Source organism: Pituophis catenifer, unplaced genomic scaffold, assembly GCF_029215685.1.
Source record: "Pituophis catenifer annectens isolate HBS135680 unplaced genomic scaffold, rPitCat1.0.hap2 SCAF_2, whole genome shotgun sequence".
NCBI lineage: Eukaryota > Metazoa > Chordata > Lepidosauria > Squamata > Colubridae > Pituophis > Pituophis catenifer.
The window spans coordinates 200,210,282-200,230,045 of record NW_027256882.1 but is presented as its reverse complement, the minus strand read 5'-3'; the positions used below and the strand labels follow the sequence as shown (position 1 = coordinate 200,230,045).

General features: G+C 39.8%; 1 protein-coding gene across 1 annotated transcript in view; it reads right to left on the bottom strand.

The window, feature by feature from the left end:
* The window catches only part of CPLX1 (complexin 1), a 191,162-nt gene that overhangs the window by 63,438 nt on the left and 107,960 nt on the right, over positions 1-19,764 (bottom strand). Inside the window, exon 2 of the mRNA XM_070935438.1 lies at positions 12,217-12,392. Within this exon, the coding sequence (XP_070791539.1) occupies positions 12,217-12,392 (176 nt within the window). The remainder of the gene's footprint in view (positions 1-12,216; positions 12,393-19,764) is intronic.

Here is a 19,764-nt window from a genome sequence, read left to right as displayed (position 1 = left end):
TGCTTCATATTTTTAAAAGCTATTCATATTTTAAGAAAAAGCCATCTAAGATTATGTCACACAGACAATGCCAATCTAATGCAACAGTAATGCAAAGAGTAGAAGTTGATAGTAAGAGAGATTATCTTCCTAGGCTCAAAAATTCACAGGGATGCGAATGTGCCATGAAACAGATGCTTCATTGGAGAAAGACTATGATATATTTAGGCAAAATATTAATGTCACCTCACGGTTAGATTATTGCAACATACTCTACATGGGGCTACCCTTGAAAAGTGTTCAGAGACTACAGTTGGTCCAGAATGCAGCCGCGCAAGCTGTCGTGGGTGCACCTAGGTACACCCACATTACACCAATTCTCCACGAACTGCACTGGCTCCCTATTGGTCTCCGGTCACAATTCAAGGTGTTGGTTATTACTTTTAAAGCTCTACATGGCTCAGGGGCAGGGTATCTTCGAGACTGCCTTCTACCGCATAACTCCCAACGACTGGTAAGATCCCACAGAGTTGGTCTCCTCTGGGTCCCGTCAGCTAAACAATGCAAGCTGGCGGGCCCGCGTGGGAAAGCCTTCTCTGTGGCTGCCCCAGCTCTCTGGAACCAGTTACCTCCTGAGGTCCGGACCATCCCCACCCTATTGGCCTTCCGAAAAGCGGTGAAGACCTGACTTTTCCGGCAGGCCTGGGGCCATTGATCTCACTCTTGTGATCTGGCAAGATCCGGCCATGAATGGTGTGAATGAGTTTTAATGTTTTTAATGTTTTTAATTTTTAAATGTTTTTTAAAATGATTTTAAGTGCATTCTGAGCCACCCTGAGTCTTCGGAGAGGGGTGGCATACAAATTGAATTAATAAAATTAAATTTAAAAAAAAATGCGCACAGACATTACGCTGACATCATGCTGACAACAAAGGGGCATACTGTCGAGTTTCCCTGTTGTCAAATGTTGCTATAAAAGCTGAGTGAGGAAAAGTTGAATTATGCCTTTGAGTGATGGTGCTGAGAAAATTTTTGAGAATACCTTGGACTATAAAAATAACATTATTCAGATTCAAAAATAACAGATTAAGAAGCACTAATCGAGAAGCTAAAGCACTCATACAGGCCTGATGACATAGATCAATGAGTCAAGATCTGGTCAGTCATGTTTATATAGAATTTGGACTTTTGGGTAGTTTTAACACCAGTGTAAAGGGAGGTAAGAAAAGAGAGAGGAAAAGTCAGATTTTATACTGGGTGCATCATACGGACACTTGTGGCATGACTGTCAGATGCCACCTTTTGCTTCCTGGGTTTCGCTGTTATGCAGTGCCAGACTGCCATGAACTGTGGGGAGGCAGAGCAAGGAGGGGGATACTTGGGAAATCAAAAGTAGAGACTCTACCTCCTCGAGATGCTGCCTCAAGGCCATCCAGCTGGAAGTAGGAGGAAGCCTCATACCAAGCTTCACTTGGACTGACTGTTATGAAAACATCTTGCATGGCCTTCATTGGTTTCAGTGGGGTGGACAGTGAGGAATAGTTGGGGTGGGGGGTGGAGTAGAACTTAGGGGTTTTAGTGTGCAATTCTCAGTTCTGGCTATGCAATGTTGCAATACACTTGATTTCTAATAAAACTATATCAACAAATGGAGTCAAGGATTGTTTCTGTTTAGAGGTTTAAGTTGTGGCCAGTCTAACAGGTAGCCAGAACTGCATTATTTTACATTTATTATTCAGTTACATTATCTTTCCTCCACCCTTCCCCACAACCAAAAGTGACAATGTTTCTGGTTATAGTTCTCTGCATGTGTGTATGTGTGTGGGTGTAAGTGCATGTGCACATACGCACAAGAGATCATATGCAAATAGAGGGGAAATCAATACATTATCATCTCAGACATATAATGCAAGAATAAGCATAATTAGAAAATATTCTAATGCTTGGAAAAATCAACAACAGTAAAAAAAAAAAGGAGGCTGATAGAAGCAAGATGGCTAGATACTATCACTAATGACACACAATTAGGACTTTTCAAGAACTCAGAAAAGTGTTACTGATGGACAGTCCTGTTGAAATGGTGTCCATCAGGTCATGAAGAACGAGAAGCACACAACTTTTTCAAAAAAGGATCAGGATCACTTATGTCTATGTATGGTCAACAGGGGTGAAACTAAAGAATAAGTTTTGTTAAGGCCCTATGGTGCTCTACAAAAGCCAGATACTAGATCATTGGCTTTTAGTGTTTTCTTTATTTGTAGCTTCCTATAATGAACATCCCAAAACCTATGGGTTTCTCATTTTGCTAGGTTGCAGCCTTTATGAGCTATTGTACTCTCTGCAAGTAGCTATCTAAATACTAGTAAAGGTAAAGGTTCCCCTTGCACATATGTGCTAGCTGTTCCCAACTCTAGGGTGCAGTGCTCATCTCCATTTCAAAGCTGAAGAGCCAGCGCTGTCCAAAGATGTCTCCGTGGTCATGTGGCCGGCATGACTAAATGCCAAAGCCTCACAGAACGCTCTTACCTTCCCACCAAAGGTGATCCCTATTTTTCTACTTGCATTTTTTACGTGCTTTCAAACTGCTAGGTTGTCAGAAGCTGGGACAAGTAACATTACGCAGCACTAGGGATTTGAACCGCTGAACTGCTGACCTTTTGATCGACAAGCTCAGCATCTTAGCCACTGAGCCATTGCATCCCTCTTTATCTAAATACTATATAACTCCAAATATGACCTACAGTATCATCTCTTGTTCAGTAAACACATTGAACTGTTTTCTTTACTACAATAAAGAAACATTCCAGTTTCAGCATCTCCTCTGAGCAAGCCATCTATGTCTTGCAGTCCCTAGTTCTTACCTACAAAACACCTTGCTTTGAGAAGTTCAGAGAAGTGCTTTGCAAAATAGTCCACAGATCTGAGATACCAAAAGAAGTATTAGGGTGGAAAGTAATGATCCTAGAGAGTACAGGAAGCAGGGCTTGGTCCTACTCTTCTAATTTCATTACCTGAGCCATAGGATTCATTTTATGGATTGAATCTGCTAGCCACTTTTTTTTAAATCATTTCCACTTTTGCAAAGAGATCCAGAGTACAAGACATCTTAAACATTAATCTCCTGCTACAACTATAGTAGCTTCTCTATTAGACCCCTCCAATGTGGCTCCTAGTGGCACCTATAACCAAGCCACAGTAGAATTAAGGGATGTGACACCCTGGGAACCCCTAGGAAGGAAAAACATTTTCTTCCTTTCCCTAGTAATAGATAGAAGGCATAATATTAAAATTTGTATTTGATAGGACATTGTAGAAAAAGATATATTAAGCCTCTCATCATTGCCTTGCTTGAGAAATATGATATATCCACAATTATACTGTGTTGTTTTGAATGAATTTATTGGAACTAGATTGAAAATGGAAGCAATACCCAATATTGTAAATAAAAATGTTTCTTAAAGATTTCAGTTCTTTATTTCTACATCTCCTTATCCGGATAAAAATGCCAAAAGCCAGTCTAAACATCTGGCTGACTGTGTAAAGAACCATAATAAAAAATTAACAAAATTTCCATTTGTCAAACGCAAAAGGCTACGTTGCTTGCATGCACACACATATGCATTGCGACATTTTAGGTTTTTGGGAAGAACTTAAGGATATACTTGTTAAAGAATTGGCATTGCAAATAATAATCATTTATTAAATATATATGCCATCCAGCTATCAATGACTCTGGAATACAAATATTTGAAATAACGGGGAAACTTTATTGCTATTCATAAAGCTCCTAATTTTCTTCTTCACGGAAAATGGTTTGCTGGTGGAAAAACTTGAGGCTCCTTATTTATGCCAGCCCTCATCATTGAAGGGTGCTGAAAATCATATCATTGGTAACATATCAATAATTAAAAAGAAACTCTGCTAGGGAGTTCAGTGCAGTCACTTGGGATGTAAACAAAGTTTTCTACAGCATTGTAGACTAACATAGTTAAAGAGAGGCAAACTTTCCTCTTGTTGGAAGCTTTTGGCCTTCAGATATGAACAGAATAAAATTTTGCCTACAGGCAGCTGCAGGAATTCTCTCAGAAGCAGGAAAAAAAATCAGAATTTTCAGACAACAATTTTTTTATGAATTGGCTTTCTTGGGGATCTCTAGAGAACCCATCCGTCCTCCCTCCCTCCTTTTCTTCCTTCCTTTTCTGCTTACACCACTCTGTCTCAGGTACACACACATATACTTGTAGAAGAGTTTCACTCACACTGGGAGATTTAATAAAAATGTTGAATCTTGTTATGGTTTCGTTGCTTCCTTCATGATGGAGGTCTTGGTTGAAGTGCTGAAATACCATGTTTTCCCAAAAATAGGACCCTGTCTTAGTCCTCATGCTGACATCTGCATAGTTTTCTTTTTTCTTTTAGGAGATGCTAACAAGGCCCTGGAGAACCAATCATGTTGTCTTAATTGGATCCTATAGATCCTAATGAGCCATGGTGGCATAGTGGTTAGAGTGCAGAACTGCAGGCTACTACTGTTGACTGCCTGCTGCCAGCAGTTCAGCAGTTTGATTCTCACTGCCTCAAGGTTGATTCAGCCTTCTATCTTTCTGAGGTCAGTAAAATGAGGACCCAGATTGTTGTTGGGGGCAATATGCTGACTCTGTAAACCACTTAGAGAGGGCTGTAAAGCACTATGAAGCAGTATATAAGTCTAAGTGCTACTGCTATTGCTAAGCTCTAATATCTTTGAGATCTGTTCCTTTTAATCATAACGTGAAACCTATTTTATAGAATAAAGAAAAGATCCATTGCTAGAAGGCAAGAGAAGAAGCTGGTATTTTGATAAAGAAATAAGAAAAGAAAAACAGAAAGTGGAAAAGCATTGCGGCATGGGTGTGGTGTGTTTCCCTCTGTTTCTTATTTCTTGCTGTTATAAGAAATTATTTTTCTCTAAATAATTAGCTACAGAGACAATAAGGGGACTATTTCTGAATTTGTTATAGCTTTCTTTCATATGGGTTGGCTAGATTTCTTTATTTCTGATTATTGATTTAAGAAAAGAATTAAAACATAGGAAAAAGACTTGCCCATTTAAATAATACCTCTATAAATTATCTTATATGAAATCTCTATTCTGATGGAGAATCTTTGACCCAGAAGAGGAATAATTTCCTACCCTTTCATGTTTTGGGAGATGGATCAAACTGAGTTCAAAACGAATTCCTGTTCAAGAGTGATTCAGATTCAGAACAATTGTATGTTTTATGATGATAAACCTAAAAAGATTGAGTCATTTCTATTACTATCTAAACCAGAATGAATAAAAACTTTATTTTCTTTTGGCAATTGTTTATACATGGATTTCTCTGTACAATGTTGATTAAAGCAATACTATTAACTATAGTATCTATATTGTCTACTGAAAATTAAGCAGGGATTTTTGTATTTGACCATAGAGCTTCATCTCTGAGGACTTTCTCCCAGCTAAAGTAGCCATTTATATGAGAGACTGAGAAAACATATTTAATTAATTTAATTTAATTTAATATTTAAATTTATATACCACCCTCCTCCCGAAGGACTCAGGGCGGTGAACAGCCAGAAGTAAAAAACATCAAATACAAAATTTAAAAACAATTTAAAAATAAATTAAACAATTTGGCCCAACAGTTAAAATCCTCCATTAAAAATCCAAATTAAAATACACAATTGGAGAGATTAGGCCAGCCAGTATGGCTAACAAAGAGTGTTGCTGGATGAGGCATTTATTTTATCTGTTATTTAGTTGCTAATTTTAGAAGGGGAATGTCAAGATCCCTGAGTTCCTTTCTTCCTTCTGAGTTTTTTTTTCTTCCTTCAAACTGGACTTGATATGAACATCTCTTTAAAGAGAGGATGCCTTTAAAAGATTATCCTAAAATTGAAACAGTTGGGCACTTACACAATATTCCTTTCAGAAATGGAAATTAGTACTGTCCCAGTTGTGGTACCCAATAGCATCATCTGTCTTCTTCCCATACAAAAGGTAACTCATTGAAACTTGAAAAAGAATGAGCAACAGGGAAAAGATGCTTCCTTAAAATAGGTCCAGATTAAAAGCCTTAAACTTTGCCAATATTTTATATAAATTTGGAAAAAAAGCTTCTATATTCCAGCAGTTGACAGTTGTGGTCTGATATGATCAGATCACAAGATCATTAGTCTTTAGACAGATTTTGATTCCTTTTGAGGTCTTTAGTATCTAATAATCTAAGGCAAGCTGTCAAACTCACTATGTCACATTACCATCATGTGACCTTTGCGACGTTTTCCCCAGTTGCAGAGCTGGGGTGGGAGTGGCCTAGTGTGTGACGCATCCAGTCCATGGCCTGCCAGTTTGACACCCCTAACCTAAACATCCTCCCACTTAGGATGTTTTCATAAAGTCATGGTTTCAACCAGTGGTGGGATTCAATTTTTTTTACTACCAGTTCTATGGACATGGCTTGGTGGGCGTGACCAGGGGGTGTAACAGGCAGTACTCAGCCTCCTGAACCCCCCTGGGAGCAAAAACAGGCTGCCCCCTGCCCCCTGTTTTGGGCCTAGGAGGCCTCCCTCCACTTACCTGAGAGCCAAAATGGGGCACGTGGGGACTCCTGGAAGGGGCGAGGCAGGAAGGGGCAGGGCCAGCCAGCAATTTAACTACCAGTTTGCCTGAACTGTCATGAACCGGCTAAATCCCACCACTGATTTCACCATCATCTTATTGGCATGTTAGGTGAGTGAGGGACATGGTAACAGCCTCAGTACTTCAGGATTCCATTCCAAGAATTGTATAAAATTTCCTCACTGCTGTTTTCCAGGTGCTGGAGCTTTCCCCTCACTCCCAACCCCTAAAAATCCCTGGAAATTGATTAGTATTTATAGTGGTTTTTTAATCTTTTGCTTTGCATCCTGTTACATGGGATGTTAGGGCTATGAAAGTTTACAATACACAGGAATATGCATGAAGCACCTCTTTTCAACTTATTCAAGCAACCACTTTTTCCTCAGCTCCTGTGGCTGCTTTAGAATCTGCTTTTGGCTGTGCACAGCCATTTTGCTTTGCTGGAAAAAATACACCTGAGTTGTATCTATGCAAAGCTTCTTTTTTTATGAATGAAAAAGTAAATAATCACACTATTTTCCCTTCAGTCAGCTGCAGTCTCACCAGTGCTTTGTCCGATAGAAAACTCTAAATTCTTTTATCATGGTACTGGTGATCTAACTGATTTTTTTGCATGTGGAGAAGCCTATCTATCTGTTATTATATGCAGGTACTAAGGAACAAAAAATAAGTTGCAAAAATATGGATCTGGAAAAGTTAGTCAGAACCTTTTTTTTTTTTTAACTTTTATGAACGTTTGTTTCCTTTATTCTGTGCAACTGGATGGAGCTAGGCATTTTTACTGGCCAGATACCCTTCCTGATGCTTACATGGTGTTCACAGCAGATAGTTTTCTCTTTGTGCCCTGATACGGAAACATTTGCCACTGCCTAGGATTGAACTCTCAACCTTCCGACTGGGAGGCGAGTGTCTTCACCTCTAGGCAATCGCACCACTCTTAGTCAGAATTTATAAAACACTTGGAAAACCTTGTTCACTGTAACAGTTTACTGCATTCCCACTTCTGAAACCAGTATATCAGTTGGAATAAATCTACCGTTAACATTTGGACTTGTCTAGATTCTGAATTGCAATGCTTCAAACTGAAGAAGGTACCCAAACCCTTAATCTTAGGGCTAGATCCTAAGTATTATTCCTGGGCTTTGCTCTGGAATGATCAAATTGCTTTTATTCAGAACTTCCTTGCTCAACAGTCATCTGGCATTTTTCAAATGTTGGAATTGATTGAAGTGAGTCTCAGTAAATCAAAACTATGCCATACATGTTAAATTTCATTTAATGCTTAATACGTTTGCTTTTTTTTCTTTGCTTTTCAGTAGCTGTCTTCAGGGCTGCTTTCTCTCAGAGGACTCTGCCCAGCCTGTAAGACCTAGTGGGGAAGGCACTCTTTCAAATCCATTTCTGAAGCAGCATTAACACCATGGACCATATGGAATATGTTGTGCTTTGTGGTTCCTTTCTTTAGGATCAGTGCTCCATCAGAGATTGCATTGGCAACGCCCTTGCTGTCATTTAGGAAAGTCTCAAAGAGTTGGCTATTTCAGAACAGTTTAAGGATATTTATTTTACTTTAAATTTACATTTTGGGGGCTGACCACATACCAGTCACTGTGGGCAGCATACTAGGATTAAAAACTGCCATGGTGCCTTCCCAGCCAATCTGAACTGAGGAGCTGGTGTGGTTCAGGTTGGTGTGGTTGTCTCCTATCAGAACCTAAGAAATGTGGCTCTTTGGTCACTCTGCCTGGTTTCTGCAATGAGATCTGGATGGTTCCCATCCTGTTGGCATTTTGAAGGGCCATAAACATCTGCCATTCTCCCAGGCTTTGGGCTACAGTTGCTAGTGGCCCCATTGCTGGGTTTTAGATGTTGGTGGAATGGTTTGGGGTTTGCTGGGTTCACCAACTTCCTTCCTTCCTTCCTTCCTTCCTTCCTTCCTTCCTTCCTTCCTTCCTTCCTTCCTTCCTTCCTTCCTTCCTTCCATGGCTCACATTACACAAGAGAATATAATAAGAAAAAACAAACAAACAAACAAAACAGGAGGGAAGGAAGGTTTAAATCCACAAATGAATTCATATAAAGGGCTGATAATGTTAATCAGTAGTGGCTCCCCACCCCCTAAAATATACACTTTTTATTATGGGACGAGATATTCCTTGGTATGATGGAGTAAGCCTTGTTATTTGTTTTTCTATTATAGCATTGTCGTGTTTTAATTTTATATCATGTTTTCATTGCATTGGAATATATATGTGTTGTTTACAGCTGTCTGCAATTGAAGCAGCTTAGAAGCCAAAATAAATACATAGCATCTATAATTTTATTCAATCTCTGAAATGATCTTATACCTCAAGCCACACTTGATTGTTTCCAATTCAGTTTTGTTTATTTAATCTTTTTCACTTTATTACACTTTAGATTATTTGGACCAAAAGTCCCATCACTCCAATCTTTTATAGGTTAACCTATAGGGCTCCGTGCTGGCCCCATCTCTATTTAACTTATATATTTCCCATATACCACACACTCTATCAACAAAGTTCTTTTATGTTGATGACCTGGCATTAGCATATAGCCACAAAGACATCAAAACTACAGAAGGCGTACTTACAGCCGACCTTACAACTTTGAGCACATACTTCCACCAATGGAGGTTAATCCCAAACGTAAGCAAAACAGTTACATCATGTTTTCACCTTAACAACAAATTGGCAAAAAGAGAACTCAATGTATACCTAAATAACAAACTGCTCCCATATGACGCAACACAAAATACCTGGGGGTCACCTTAGACAGGACTCTGTCTTTTAAAAAACATATTCAGAATATGGCTGCCAAGGTTAACAGCAGAAATAACATTCTACAAAAACTATGTGGAACAACTTGGGGAGCTTCAGCCCCAACACTTCGATGTGCAGCCCTCGGGCTTTGCTACTCTGCAGCGGAATACTGCGCACCTGTATGGATAAACAGCTCACATACAGGACTTATTGATGTTCAACTTAACCATACGATGAGGCTTAGGACCTGGTTATTTACGGGACCGCCTGCTACCACCAATAGCCTCCCACCGGCCAGTACGCTCCCATAGAGAGGGGCTCCTCCGGGTGCCGTCGGCCAAACAATGTCGGCTGTCGGCCCCTAGGGGGAGAGCCTTCTCTATGGGGGCACCTACGATTTGGAACGAGCTCCCCCCCGGAGATACGTAGGATCCCAGATCTGCGCACCTTCCGCCGCGCGCTTAAGACTTTTCTATTTTATCAAGCTGGCCTGGCCTAAATCTTCCCCCTTTTTAAATGTGGAAATTTTAAATTTTTAAATTTTAAATTCATCTTATTTATAGGGGTATGGGTAAGGCGTTTTAAATTGGGGAGCCATTTTAGATTTAATTCTGTTTTAAACGTATTTTAATTGTTTATATTGTATGTTTTTAACTTTGTTCACCGCCCCGAGTCCTTCGGGAGAGGGGGCGGTATAAAAATCTAATAAATAAATAAATAAATAAATAAAATAAATAATTACTGGGTGCATAAAATCTACACCTAGTTACTGGTTACCAGTTCTTAGTCACATACTTCTCCCGCACTTACAACGACAAGAAGCTCTCATGCGGGAGTATAGTAAGATCCTGTTAAATTCCTCTCTACCCGTTCATGGCTACATTCCTGATCTCTCAAGATGCCGATTCAAGTCAAGAAACCCACCACTCTTGACAGCGCTTAAGTTGCTGGCCGATCATCAGAACACCACACAACAGTGGATGGAAGCGTGGAGTAGCTATTCCCCCGAAGATATTGGTGAGCATATTAATCCTAATAGCATACCTCCAGGATTTAATCTACCCTGACATATATGGGTGAGATACAATAGAATTAGAACGACTCATGGGGTGTGTGCCGACTCTTTGTATAAATGGGGTAAGACACCTTCAGCACAATGTGATTGTGGGGGCCCCTGACAGACTATCCAACATACAGTGAGGGAATGCTCTAACAGAAGGTACCCAGGAGATTTTAGGGACTTCCTCTGCGTAACAACGACAGCTACTGACTGGATCTCCAAACTCGACATTAAATTCTGAAATGTTATTTCTGTTTTCCTCTTAGGTTTTCTTACTGCTTTTTAAAAATTGTTTTAAATGTTTTAACCTGTAAAAATGAAGTGTTTTAATATTGTGTGTGACCAGCCATACGCTAAATAAATAAATAAGTATAGGTTAACCTTTCTTTTACAATGTTTATTGTGCAGACCAAAATTAAGGAAAACCTCTATCATCTATCTATTGTCTGTCTGTCTGTCTGTCTGTCTGTCTGTCTTTCTGTCTTTCTGTCTTTCTGTGCTATCTATCTATCTATCTATCTATCTATCTATCTATCTATCTATCTATCTATCATCTATCATCTATCTATCTATCTATATTTTATCTATCTATAAAAACAACAATTTAATTTGATCTCTTGGTACCTGATAGCTAGTATTAATGAGACTCATAGGGAGTTAGAGGTTCAGAGTCAAGAAGTTGATCAGGGAATTCTGGAACTCCCAGGAAAATACTTTTATTGGAATTGTATACAATGGAGAGTCTAAAACAATTTCACATCATGACAAGCACACCTCACAAAACTGGCATGCCCTTGAAAAGAAGTCAACTCCGAAGCCAGCCACCTATAAACTAAATCATCCACCTATCAAACATTTCTAAGCATAAGGCTTTAAATCCAAAAGGATAGAAAGTATTCTAGAGATCATTTTGGGCATTCTTATGTAAGTCTCCAAAACTCTTTTCTCCCCAGATAGTTCCTACTGAGAATGCAAAACCTACATGGGTCAGAATTTTATGCAGGTTGAAATACTTTCTCTTTTTCCTGTTTAATGCGTCAATATATAGTTTGTGAAACTCAACATTACTGGGGCTGAGAGAAGGACTGGCTAGCTTGCTTCATGCCTTAAGCAGGACTAGAATTCATGGTCTCATGATAATGATGATTGATGATGATGATGATGATGATGATCATCATCATCATCATAATTTCAATTGTTACAATCCCTAAAGGGTTCCAAGAAAAGCTTTTCTGCAAAATTTTATCCAGTGCAAAATGTTCCATGAAGTTATTTCATACCAAGTAGTGATGACATTGCTCCTGAGAATGTTACATGTTCCTGAGAACGTTTCCAAGATTTTTCTTTTTGTCTTTTCCCTAGAGCAGTGGTCTCCAACCATAACAATTTTAAGATTTGAGGACTTAAACTGACAGAATTCCACAGCCAACATGGCTTGCTGAGAAATTCTGGGAGTTGAAATTCACAAGTCTTAAAAGTTGCCAATCTTGGAGTCCCCTGTCCTAGAGTCAGACTGCCCAATTCATTCTGGATCACCTTTCTGGACCAAGATCAGATCATGATACCTCTAAATAAACTGGAGAACTTTGAGAGGCTATCTGCACATCCTTCATGTACCTTCATCCCCCCTCCCCTGGGTTCAAGTACAGTCTCCAATGCTTGGAGGGAAACACTTGTAGGACTCTGATAGAGCCTTTTCTAATGAATGCATTTTACTAGCAAGTTTTTAATGACTTTGAGAAGTGACTCTTACCTTGTCCCGAATCCCTTGCCTCACAACCTCCCGTTCAGCCTCCATCTTGGCATATTTCGCTTTCCTTTCTTCTTCCTGCTGTCGGAGCGCTTCCTGTCGTTCTTCTTCTTTCTTGGCAGCATCAGGATCTTTCTCCTCCTCTCCTCCCAACATCTTTCCCATGTCTTTGGTAGCCCCTAAGGAAAAAGTAGAAGGCCAAGTTTGTGATGGTAGCTGTGCTGGTTTATTGTATTGTTCTTGGATTTGAACCTTTCATAGAAGGAAGGTAAACTGTCGGTTTGGAGTAGCATGTAAGCTCCAAAAATACTATATAACTAAGAAAGGAAAAGCTGCCTCCTATTTTTCCACACCATAAAACAACCTTGTGAACTGGGCTGGGATGAGAAAGAAGAACTGGCCCAAAGTCACCCAGTTGGCTTCCATGCCAAAGGAAGGGCTAGAACTCAGTCTCCTGGTTTCTAGGCCAGCCACTGAACCACTACTGATTAACCAGGCTTTTTTGGGCTTACCGAGAGATGCAGCATCACCATAATTCAGAGAAATGTTACCAAATAAAAATCATAACTACTGGAGACTGTGCATTACTTTTGTTGATTTGTTTTCACAATTTTGGCAACTACCCTAATCATTTGAGCCTGGTGGTGCACAAATATTATTAAACATGGGATACTATTTCAAAGGCCTGGGATGCTACCAAGAACGAGCACTTCTGAGGCCCCATTAGATGACACCATAAAGGACTAAAGCATGCCCACCAGTGGTGGGTTGCCTCCGATTCGCACCGGTTCTATAGAACTGGTACTAAAACTGGCGGGAGGCTCTGCCCACTGACCCCAACATCATCAAAACGCTTCGCATGTGCGGCCCCGCTGCGAACCAGTAGTAAAGGTAAGTAGAACCCACCCCTGATGCCCACCCTATCTGAACTAGTGTAACTCAGCTGAACTGTGAGTAGCATTCAGAACTGCTAGTTTTTGGACCAGCTTCAGCTTCTGGGTGGTCTTTAAGGAAAGCCCCATATAGAGCACATTGCAATTCAATTTGCTGGTAGCATGGAAAGACATCTTAAATCAAACATTTTTATTTCCCCTGGACATCTTTGTTAGATAAATGAAGCCACAGCAGCTTGAGTTCTAGTTAGTTGATCCATAGTTAAAATTCCCCTGATTGTAATAAGGTACTTGGGGAAACTGAATTCAGGCATAGCATATCAGAAGGAAATATACGATTCTTGCTTCTTAAAGCTGATTTATAGGCTATTATTAAGACCCAACATAAACTTAGTCAGAATACATAGGAAGGTTTAGGCAAGGCTGAAATTTTGTTTCATTTTTAAAATTGAAGATACCATCCAGTGAAATTAAAGGCAGTGAGGTTGTTTGAGTCAGTTTAAGGATCCATTCAGCGTCATATTTTAGACATTAGTTCCAGTTGCCCTATGGAACTACACAAATAGACATGATGGTAATTTGTTTTCATTGTCTGTTACAGACAGCATCTAACATTTGTAATAAACTAGAAACAAAGAGGCACTGGTTAGTCATGGTTACCCATTGTTGAAACACCATTCCTGTCAGGGTTCCAAGTAACACCCCCAACAAAATCAGACTCTGAGGCTTGAAGTTTCTCAAAGCTAACTTTTATTAGGGATGTCATATTGGCACATCTGGGAAAACCCGAATCTGAAAGCTTCTGGGTTTTCCTCACCCACAAGAAAGTTCAAGACCTTGCCCACATCTCCCACATGTCCACACAGCTCCAATCAGTTCTTTCCCGAACAGAAGACATCCTCCAATTTCTTCTTTGCACAGCTGCTGGACATCATGGCCTTGAACTTCTCTTAGAGAAGTTTGTTATGGCTAGCTCTACTTCACTCATGCAATCGCCCCCTCCCAATTTCCCACGGTATGATTGTGGCAGGCCTGGATCCTCAAGGCACACAGGTAATAAGGCTTCCAGGCATGACAATTCCCTTCCTTCCTTCCTTCCTTCCTTCCTTCCTTCCTTCCTTCCTGCCTGCCTGCCTGCCTGCCTGCCTGCCTGCCTTCTTTCTTTTTCTTTTTGTTTGTGTATCTTTCTCTCTTTTTCTGTCTTTCTTATCTCTCTCTGTATCTATCTCTCTCCTTAAGCTAATGTGTATCACTGTATCTATTTTATAGACATCTAGAAGTTAATTATTTCTCTAAAGCAGGCAGACTTATTTTTATTAAAGAAAATATCCTTGACATTTTAATAATCAAGTCATTCCATGACAGGTTTTTTTTTTTTTTTTTTTTTAAAAGAGAGAGATGAGATTATTATAGTTGAACAACTTATTTTATCTGAACCCTAATTGAAGGTCAATAAAGCTTATTAAAAGAGTGAGTCAATCCAGAGTGGGATGGGGACGTTTACTGCTGTGTTTTCAAGGATGAATAATTATTCCCTCCTTTAAAAATCAGATTCCCACCCCCCCCGTCTCCTACACAATTGTGTAGAAAGGTAACTGGGGAGGTAAGAAATAAGGATTAGGGGAAGACCTGTTTATTTACAAAGACAAGACCAGATATTCCAAGGAGCATGATAAATGGTGCAAGCATAGATGGAGAGAGGTGGTGAATCTTGTTTCCTATTCCTCTGTCTTTAGAGATGACTCCCCCCCCTCCCACTCACTACTGTCACACATTTAGCAATATTTGTGTCTGCTACCCAGCTTGCTCTCCAGCTGTGGAAAACCCCGGTGCTACTGAATGTTTTGTTCCAACAGAAGTCCATTTCTCCAAAATGGAGTACTGAGGGAGAGACAATTCTGGAAATGCTGGCAAATGTGGCCACCAAACAGTTTATTTTGGAGTCCAGGGTGTATCGTGTTGAGAAAATGCTGTCAAATGGAGAAGATAAAGACTTGAAACATATGCTTGAATGAACTGTGTCACCATCCTTTCCTCTGTCTCCTCCAAAGCAACAGTTCAGCCTTGTAGAACCCCAGGATAATGTCCAGATAGTAAATTGCAACAATTCAGGGTTATCTCTGTCCACTGACCATCTTTCATGTGGGACCATATTTATTCCATTGGAGAAGTCAGGTAACATTTTCACCCAATTCAAGCAATATAAATTGAGCAGAATCTTTTAAAAAAGCATCCATAGTTAGAGATACAATTTGCATAGAAGATTAGGAGGCCACCATTTTGCTTTATGAAATGGAATAATATTCCCACAATCATTTAATTATTTGAGAGCTACGGTATTCTGTTTAAGACCTCTGACAGCCAAGTATTATCGAGATATGTGGGGATTGCTTGCAGAATATATACCCATCATGAGCTGTGACAACTGGAGATTACACAAATTGTAATATTAGTACATCAAAGATGCTAAGTTGGAAAAACATGCCAGGTAAATATTTGAGTTACATATTTTTAAAATATATGTGTAATTTTTATTGAGAATTTTTCCATGGATAAAAGACAAATATAGAGAAAAAGGGAAGGGAAGGGAGAGAATACAAGATGAAAGTACAAAAAGTGAAGGAAGGAAAGAAAATTAAAGAACCAAGAATCAGAAACTGTTGTGTTCTGGATATTTGGCTTTGAGTCCAACTGTGAAACAAACATTTGTTCCCGTCTTCCCATTTTTTCCCTTTATTCATGTTGGCATTATTTTTTTACTTGTTTTACTGTAAATAAACAATGAGTTTGCTATGATTTCACAGAGATCAAAACATGTCACAACAGATGTGTAGTTTAATTGATAGAAACAACTTTCATTGTAGCACATGCAATCTGTTTTTCAAATTGTTTTATTCTACTTCAGAAATGCGTTTTCTCTCTGGTTTCAGATACTTCTTTTCCTCCATAATATGTTTCAGAGGGATTTCTCTCTTTCTTTAAAACACACTTTGTTTATTTATTACAAATTTGGGGGGAAAAAACAAAGATGCAAAAAAAATACCCTAAAGACAGACAGACAGACAGACAGACAGATAGACAGATTGTCTGTCTGTCTGTCTTTCTATCTATCTCTCTGCTATCTGCTATCAACAAGCAAGCTATAAACAAAACATAGTTAATAACATGTGAAGCTGCTGGGCGAGATCATCCGTGGTTTCGGGGTGAAGTTCCACCAGTACGCTGATGACACTCAGCTGTACATCTCCACCCCGGATCACACCAATGATGCCCTTGAAGTGATGTCCCGGTGCCTGGAGGCCGTGCAGATCTGGATGGGGAGAAACAGACTCAGACTCAACCCATCCAAGACCGAGTGGCTGTGGTTTCCGATGTCCCAATCTAGTCAGTTGGTGCCATCACTGACTATTTGGGGCGAGTCGTTGGCCCCCACAGATAGGGCTCGCAACTTGGGTGTCCTCCTGGACTCACGGCTGTCTTTAGAAGAGCATTTGACAGCTGTGGCTGGGAGGACTTTTTATCAGGTCTGCCTGATTCGCCAGTTGCGTCCCTTTCTGGATCGGGACTCGTTACGTACGGTCACTCATGCCCTCGTCACCTCATGCCTGGACTACTGTAATGCTCTCTACATGGGGCTCCCTTTGAGGAACACCCGGAGGCTCCAGCTGGTCCAGAATGCAGCCGCGCGGGGGTTATGGGAGCGACGTGGTGCTCCCATGTGACTCCCCTCCTGCGCGAGCTGCACTGGCACCCGGTGGTCTTCCGGGTGCGCTTCAAGTTTTGGTCACCACCTTTAGAGCGCTCCATGGCTTAGGACCAAGGTACCTACGAGACCACCTTCTGCCACCAGTAGCCTCTCACCGACCAGTACGCTCCCATAGAGAGGGGCTCCTCAGGGTGCCGTCAGCCAAACAGTGTCGACTGGTGGCCCCCAGGGGGAGAGCCTTCTCTGTGGGGGCACCTGTCATCTGGAATGAGCTCCCCCCGGAGATACGGAGGATCCCAGATTTACGCCGTGCCCTCAAAACATTTTTATTCCAGCAGGCTGGTCTGGCTTGACTCTCTCTTTTAATTTGCTTTTAAGTTTTATACAAATTGGGTGTTTTTAAATTCATTTTTTGGGCCAAAATTATTTAATATACTTTTAAATGGTTTTTAACTTTTGTATGATGTACTTTTATCTTGTGGCTGTTCACCGCCCTGAGTCCTTCGGGAGTAGGGCGGTATATAAATAAAATAAAATAAATAAACAAATAAAATAGGAAAAGGGAAAATATAAACTAACTAATAATAGCACCTATATATTACATCTTAAAGAATAAATTAACCTTTCAAATTTTAAAAAAAATCTCCACTGTAAAATATCATGAAATCTGTGCCAAACCAGAAATATACTGTGTCATTTCTTTTATTAGGAGGAAAAAAAATGTTCTTTTCAGAAAGTAGAATAAATGATCAGGAATCCCTCTTCCCCACAAACCCACACAAATTATTTATAGGTATCTTGGTCTGTTTGGGCAAAAATCTATATTAATTGAGAAAATGTAAGAAATGTAAGAAATATTAAGCTATGGAATGCCAAATATTTATTCAAGTAATATAAAAATGCTTTCAAATGCCATTATGTGTTTGAAAAACTAACATTATATTGTCATGAGGTACCACACAGACTGGTTAAAATATTGGTCTAAGAAAAGGGTGGATCCAGGTCCAAGTCCACTGGGGGATTTTGGGCCAATAGCTCTCCTTTAGCTCAACCTACCTTACAGGGAAATATTAGTGGAGGGAGGGATGGAGAGAGATAGATGCACTCTACTGAGTTATTTGTGAAAAATAAATATACATTTAACAATCAAAAATGTTTGATGAATTGTGGGATCTTTGGTGCTCTCTGAATTGGTAGTACATTTAATTATCAAACTATTATCATTATCAGTGCTAGAGCCATGGTGGTGCAGTGGTTAGAATGCAGCACTGCAGGCTACTTCTGCTGATTGCCAGATGCCAGCAGTTCGGCAATTCAATTCTCAATGGCTCAAGGTTGACTCAGCCTTCCATCCTTCCAAGGTCGGTAAAATGAGGACCCAGATTGTTGGGGGCAATATGCTGACTTTGTAAACTGTTTAGAGAGGGCTGTAAAGCACTGTGAAGCGGTATATAAGTCTAAGTGCTATTGCTATTGCTTTTATTTTTATATACTACTACTACTACTACTACTATTACTACTACTACTACTACTACTAATAATAATAATAATAATAATAATAATAATAATAATAATAGTAATAATAATAATAATAATAATTTTATTTCTATACCGCCCCTCTCCCGAAGGACTCGGGGTGGTGTACAGCCATTTTAAAACAAAAAATACACAAATATCAAAATTTAAAATTATTAATGTGGCTCGTCCTGTCAGTGTTGGTGCTCAGAGAGCATCAGGACCCTACAATTCAACCCTTGAGCTACAAATATTCTCTTCTATCAGTGTTTGATGAATGTTCAACAAATGTGTACAATTGGCCCAATATTTACTACTTTATTTTAGCTCCAGTGGAATGAGCATGCAAGCTCATTAATGAGGCTCAGCATGGTTCTACATGTCCTTCCTCTTTTAATTGCCCTCCCTTCCCTTCACTCTCTTAGAAAGTTTTATAAACTCCCTAGGTGAATTTCCTGATGTGCCAACCAGCACAGTACCAATCACAGGAGAGGCCTTTATTTTGATAAAGTTTGAATGAAGCATCTTTTCAAAGCTGTTTCAAACATAAAGTCCTCTCATTTCAAAAAAAAAAAAAAAAGAAGAGACCCAGTTGCTTGGCTTCCCTCTATTTTACAGACCTTCCACAATTTCTACAGATGCTTAACCTATCCTTGAAGTGGTTTCTGTAGAATTCTATCTAAATCACTATAAAAAAGAAAATTTAGCTCCCTCATTCCCTACCTCTAAAGTGAAAAACATATCAAAAATATTAGACCAAGCCTTTCTAGTGATCTTTTTATTTCTCCTCTAATGACCTTTGAAAAATGGACTTTCTTTTTGGAGGAAAATTCTTCTTTTTTGAGGATATTGATATTTGGGAATGAATGTGGTTTTCTTCCCACAGCCCTGCTTTTTCAATCCCCATATTTAATTTTAAACAGGGACACACACACATGCACCAAGTTGCACTATCATCATGTGGTTATTTTGCCACTAAATTTTGATGGTAAATTCTTGTGATGATGTATAGGTACAGGCAGTGGTGGGTTTCAAAAGTTTTTACTACCAGTTCTCTGGGTGTAGCTTGGTGGGCGTGGCATGGCTTGGTGGGCATGGCATGGCATGGCTTGGTAGGCGTGGCAGGGGAAGGATACTGTAAAATCTCCATTCCCTCCCCATTCCAGGGAAGGTTACTGCAAAATCCCCATTTCCTCCCGATCAGCTGGGATTTGGGAGGCAGAGAATAGATGGGGGCAGGGCCAGTCAGAATTTTTACTACTGGTTCTCCAAACTACTCAAAATTTCCACTACCAGTTCTCCAGAACTGATCAGACCCTGCTGAAACCCACCTCTCGGTATAGGTGATCACAGGCTAGCCATCTCCTGCATGAAATATAATTGGCAGATCTCAGTGGCTGCATTTGAACACCACTTTAAGCCAAAATGACAACAAAA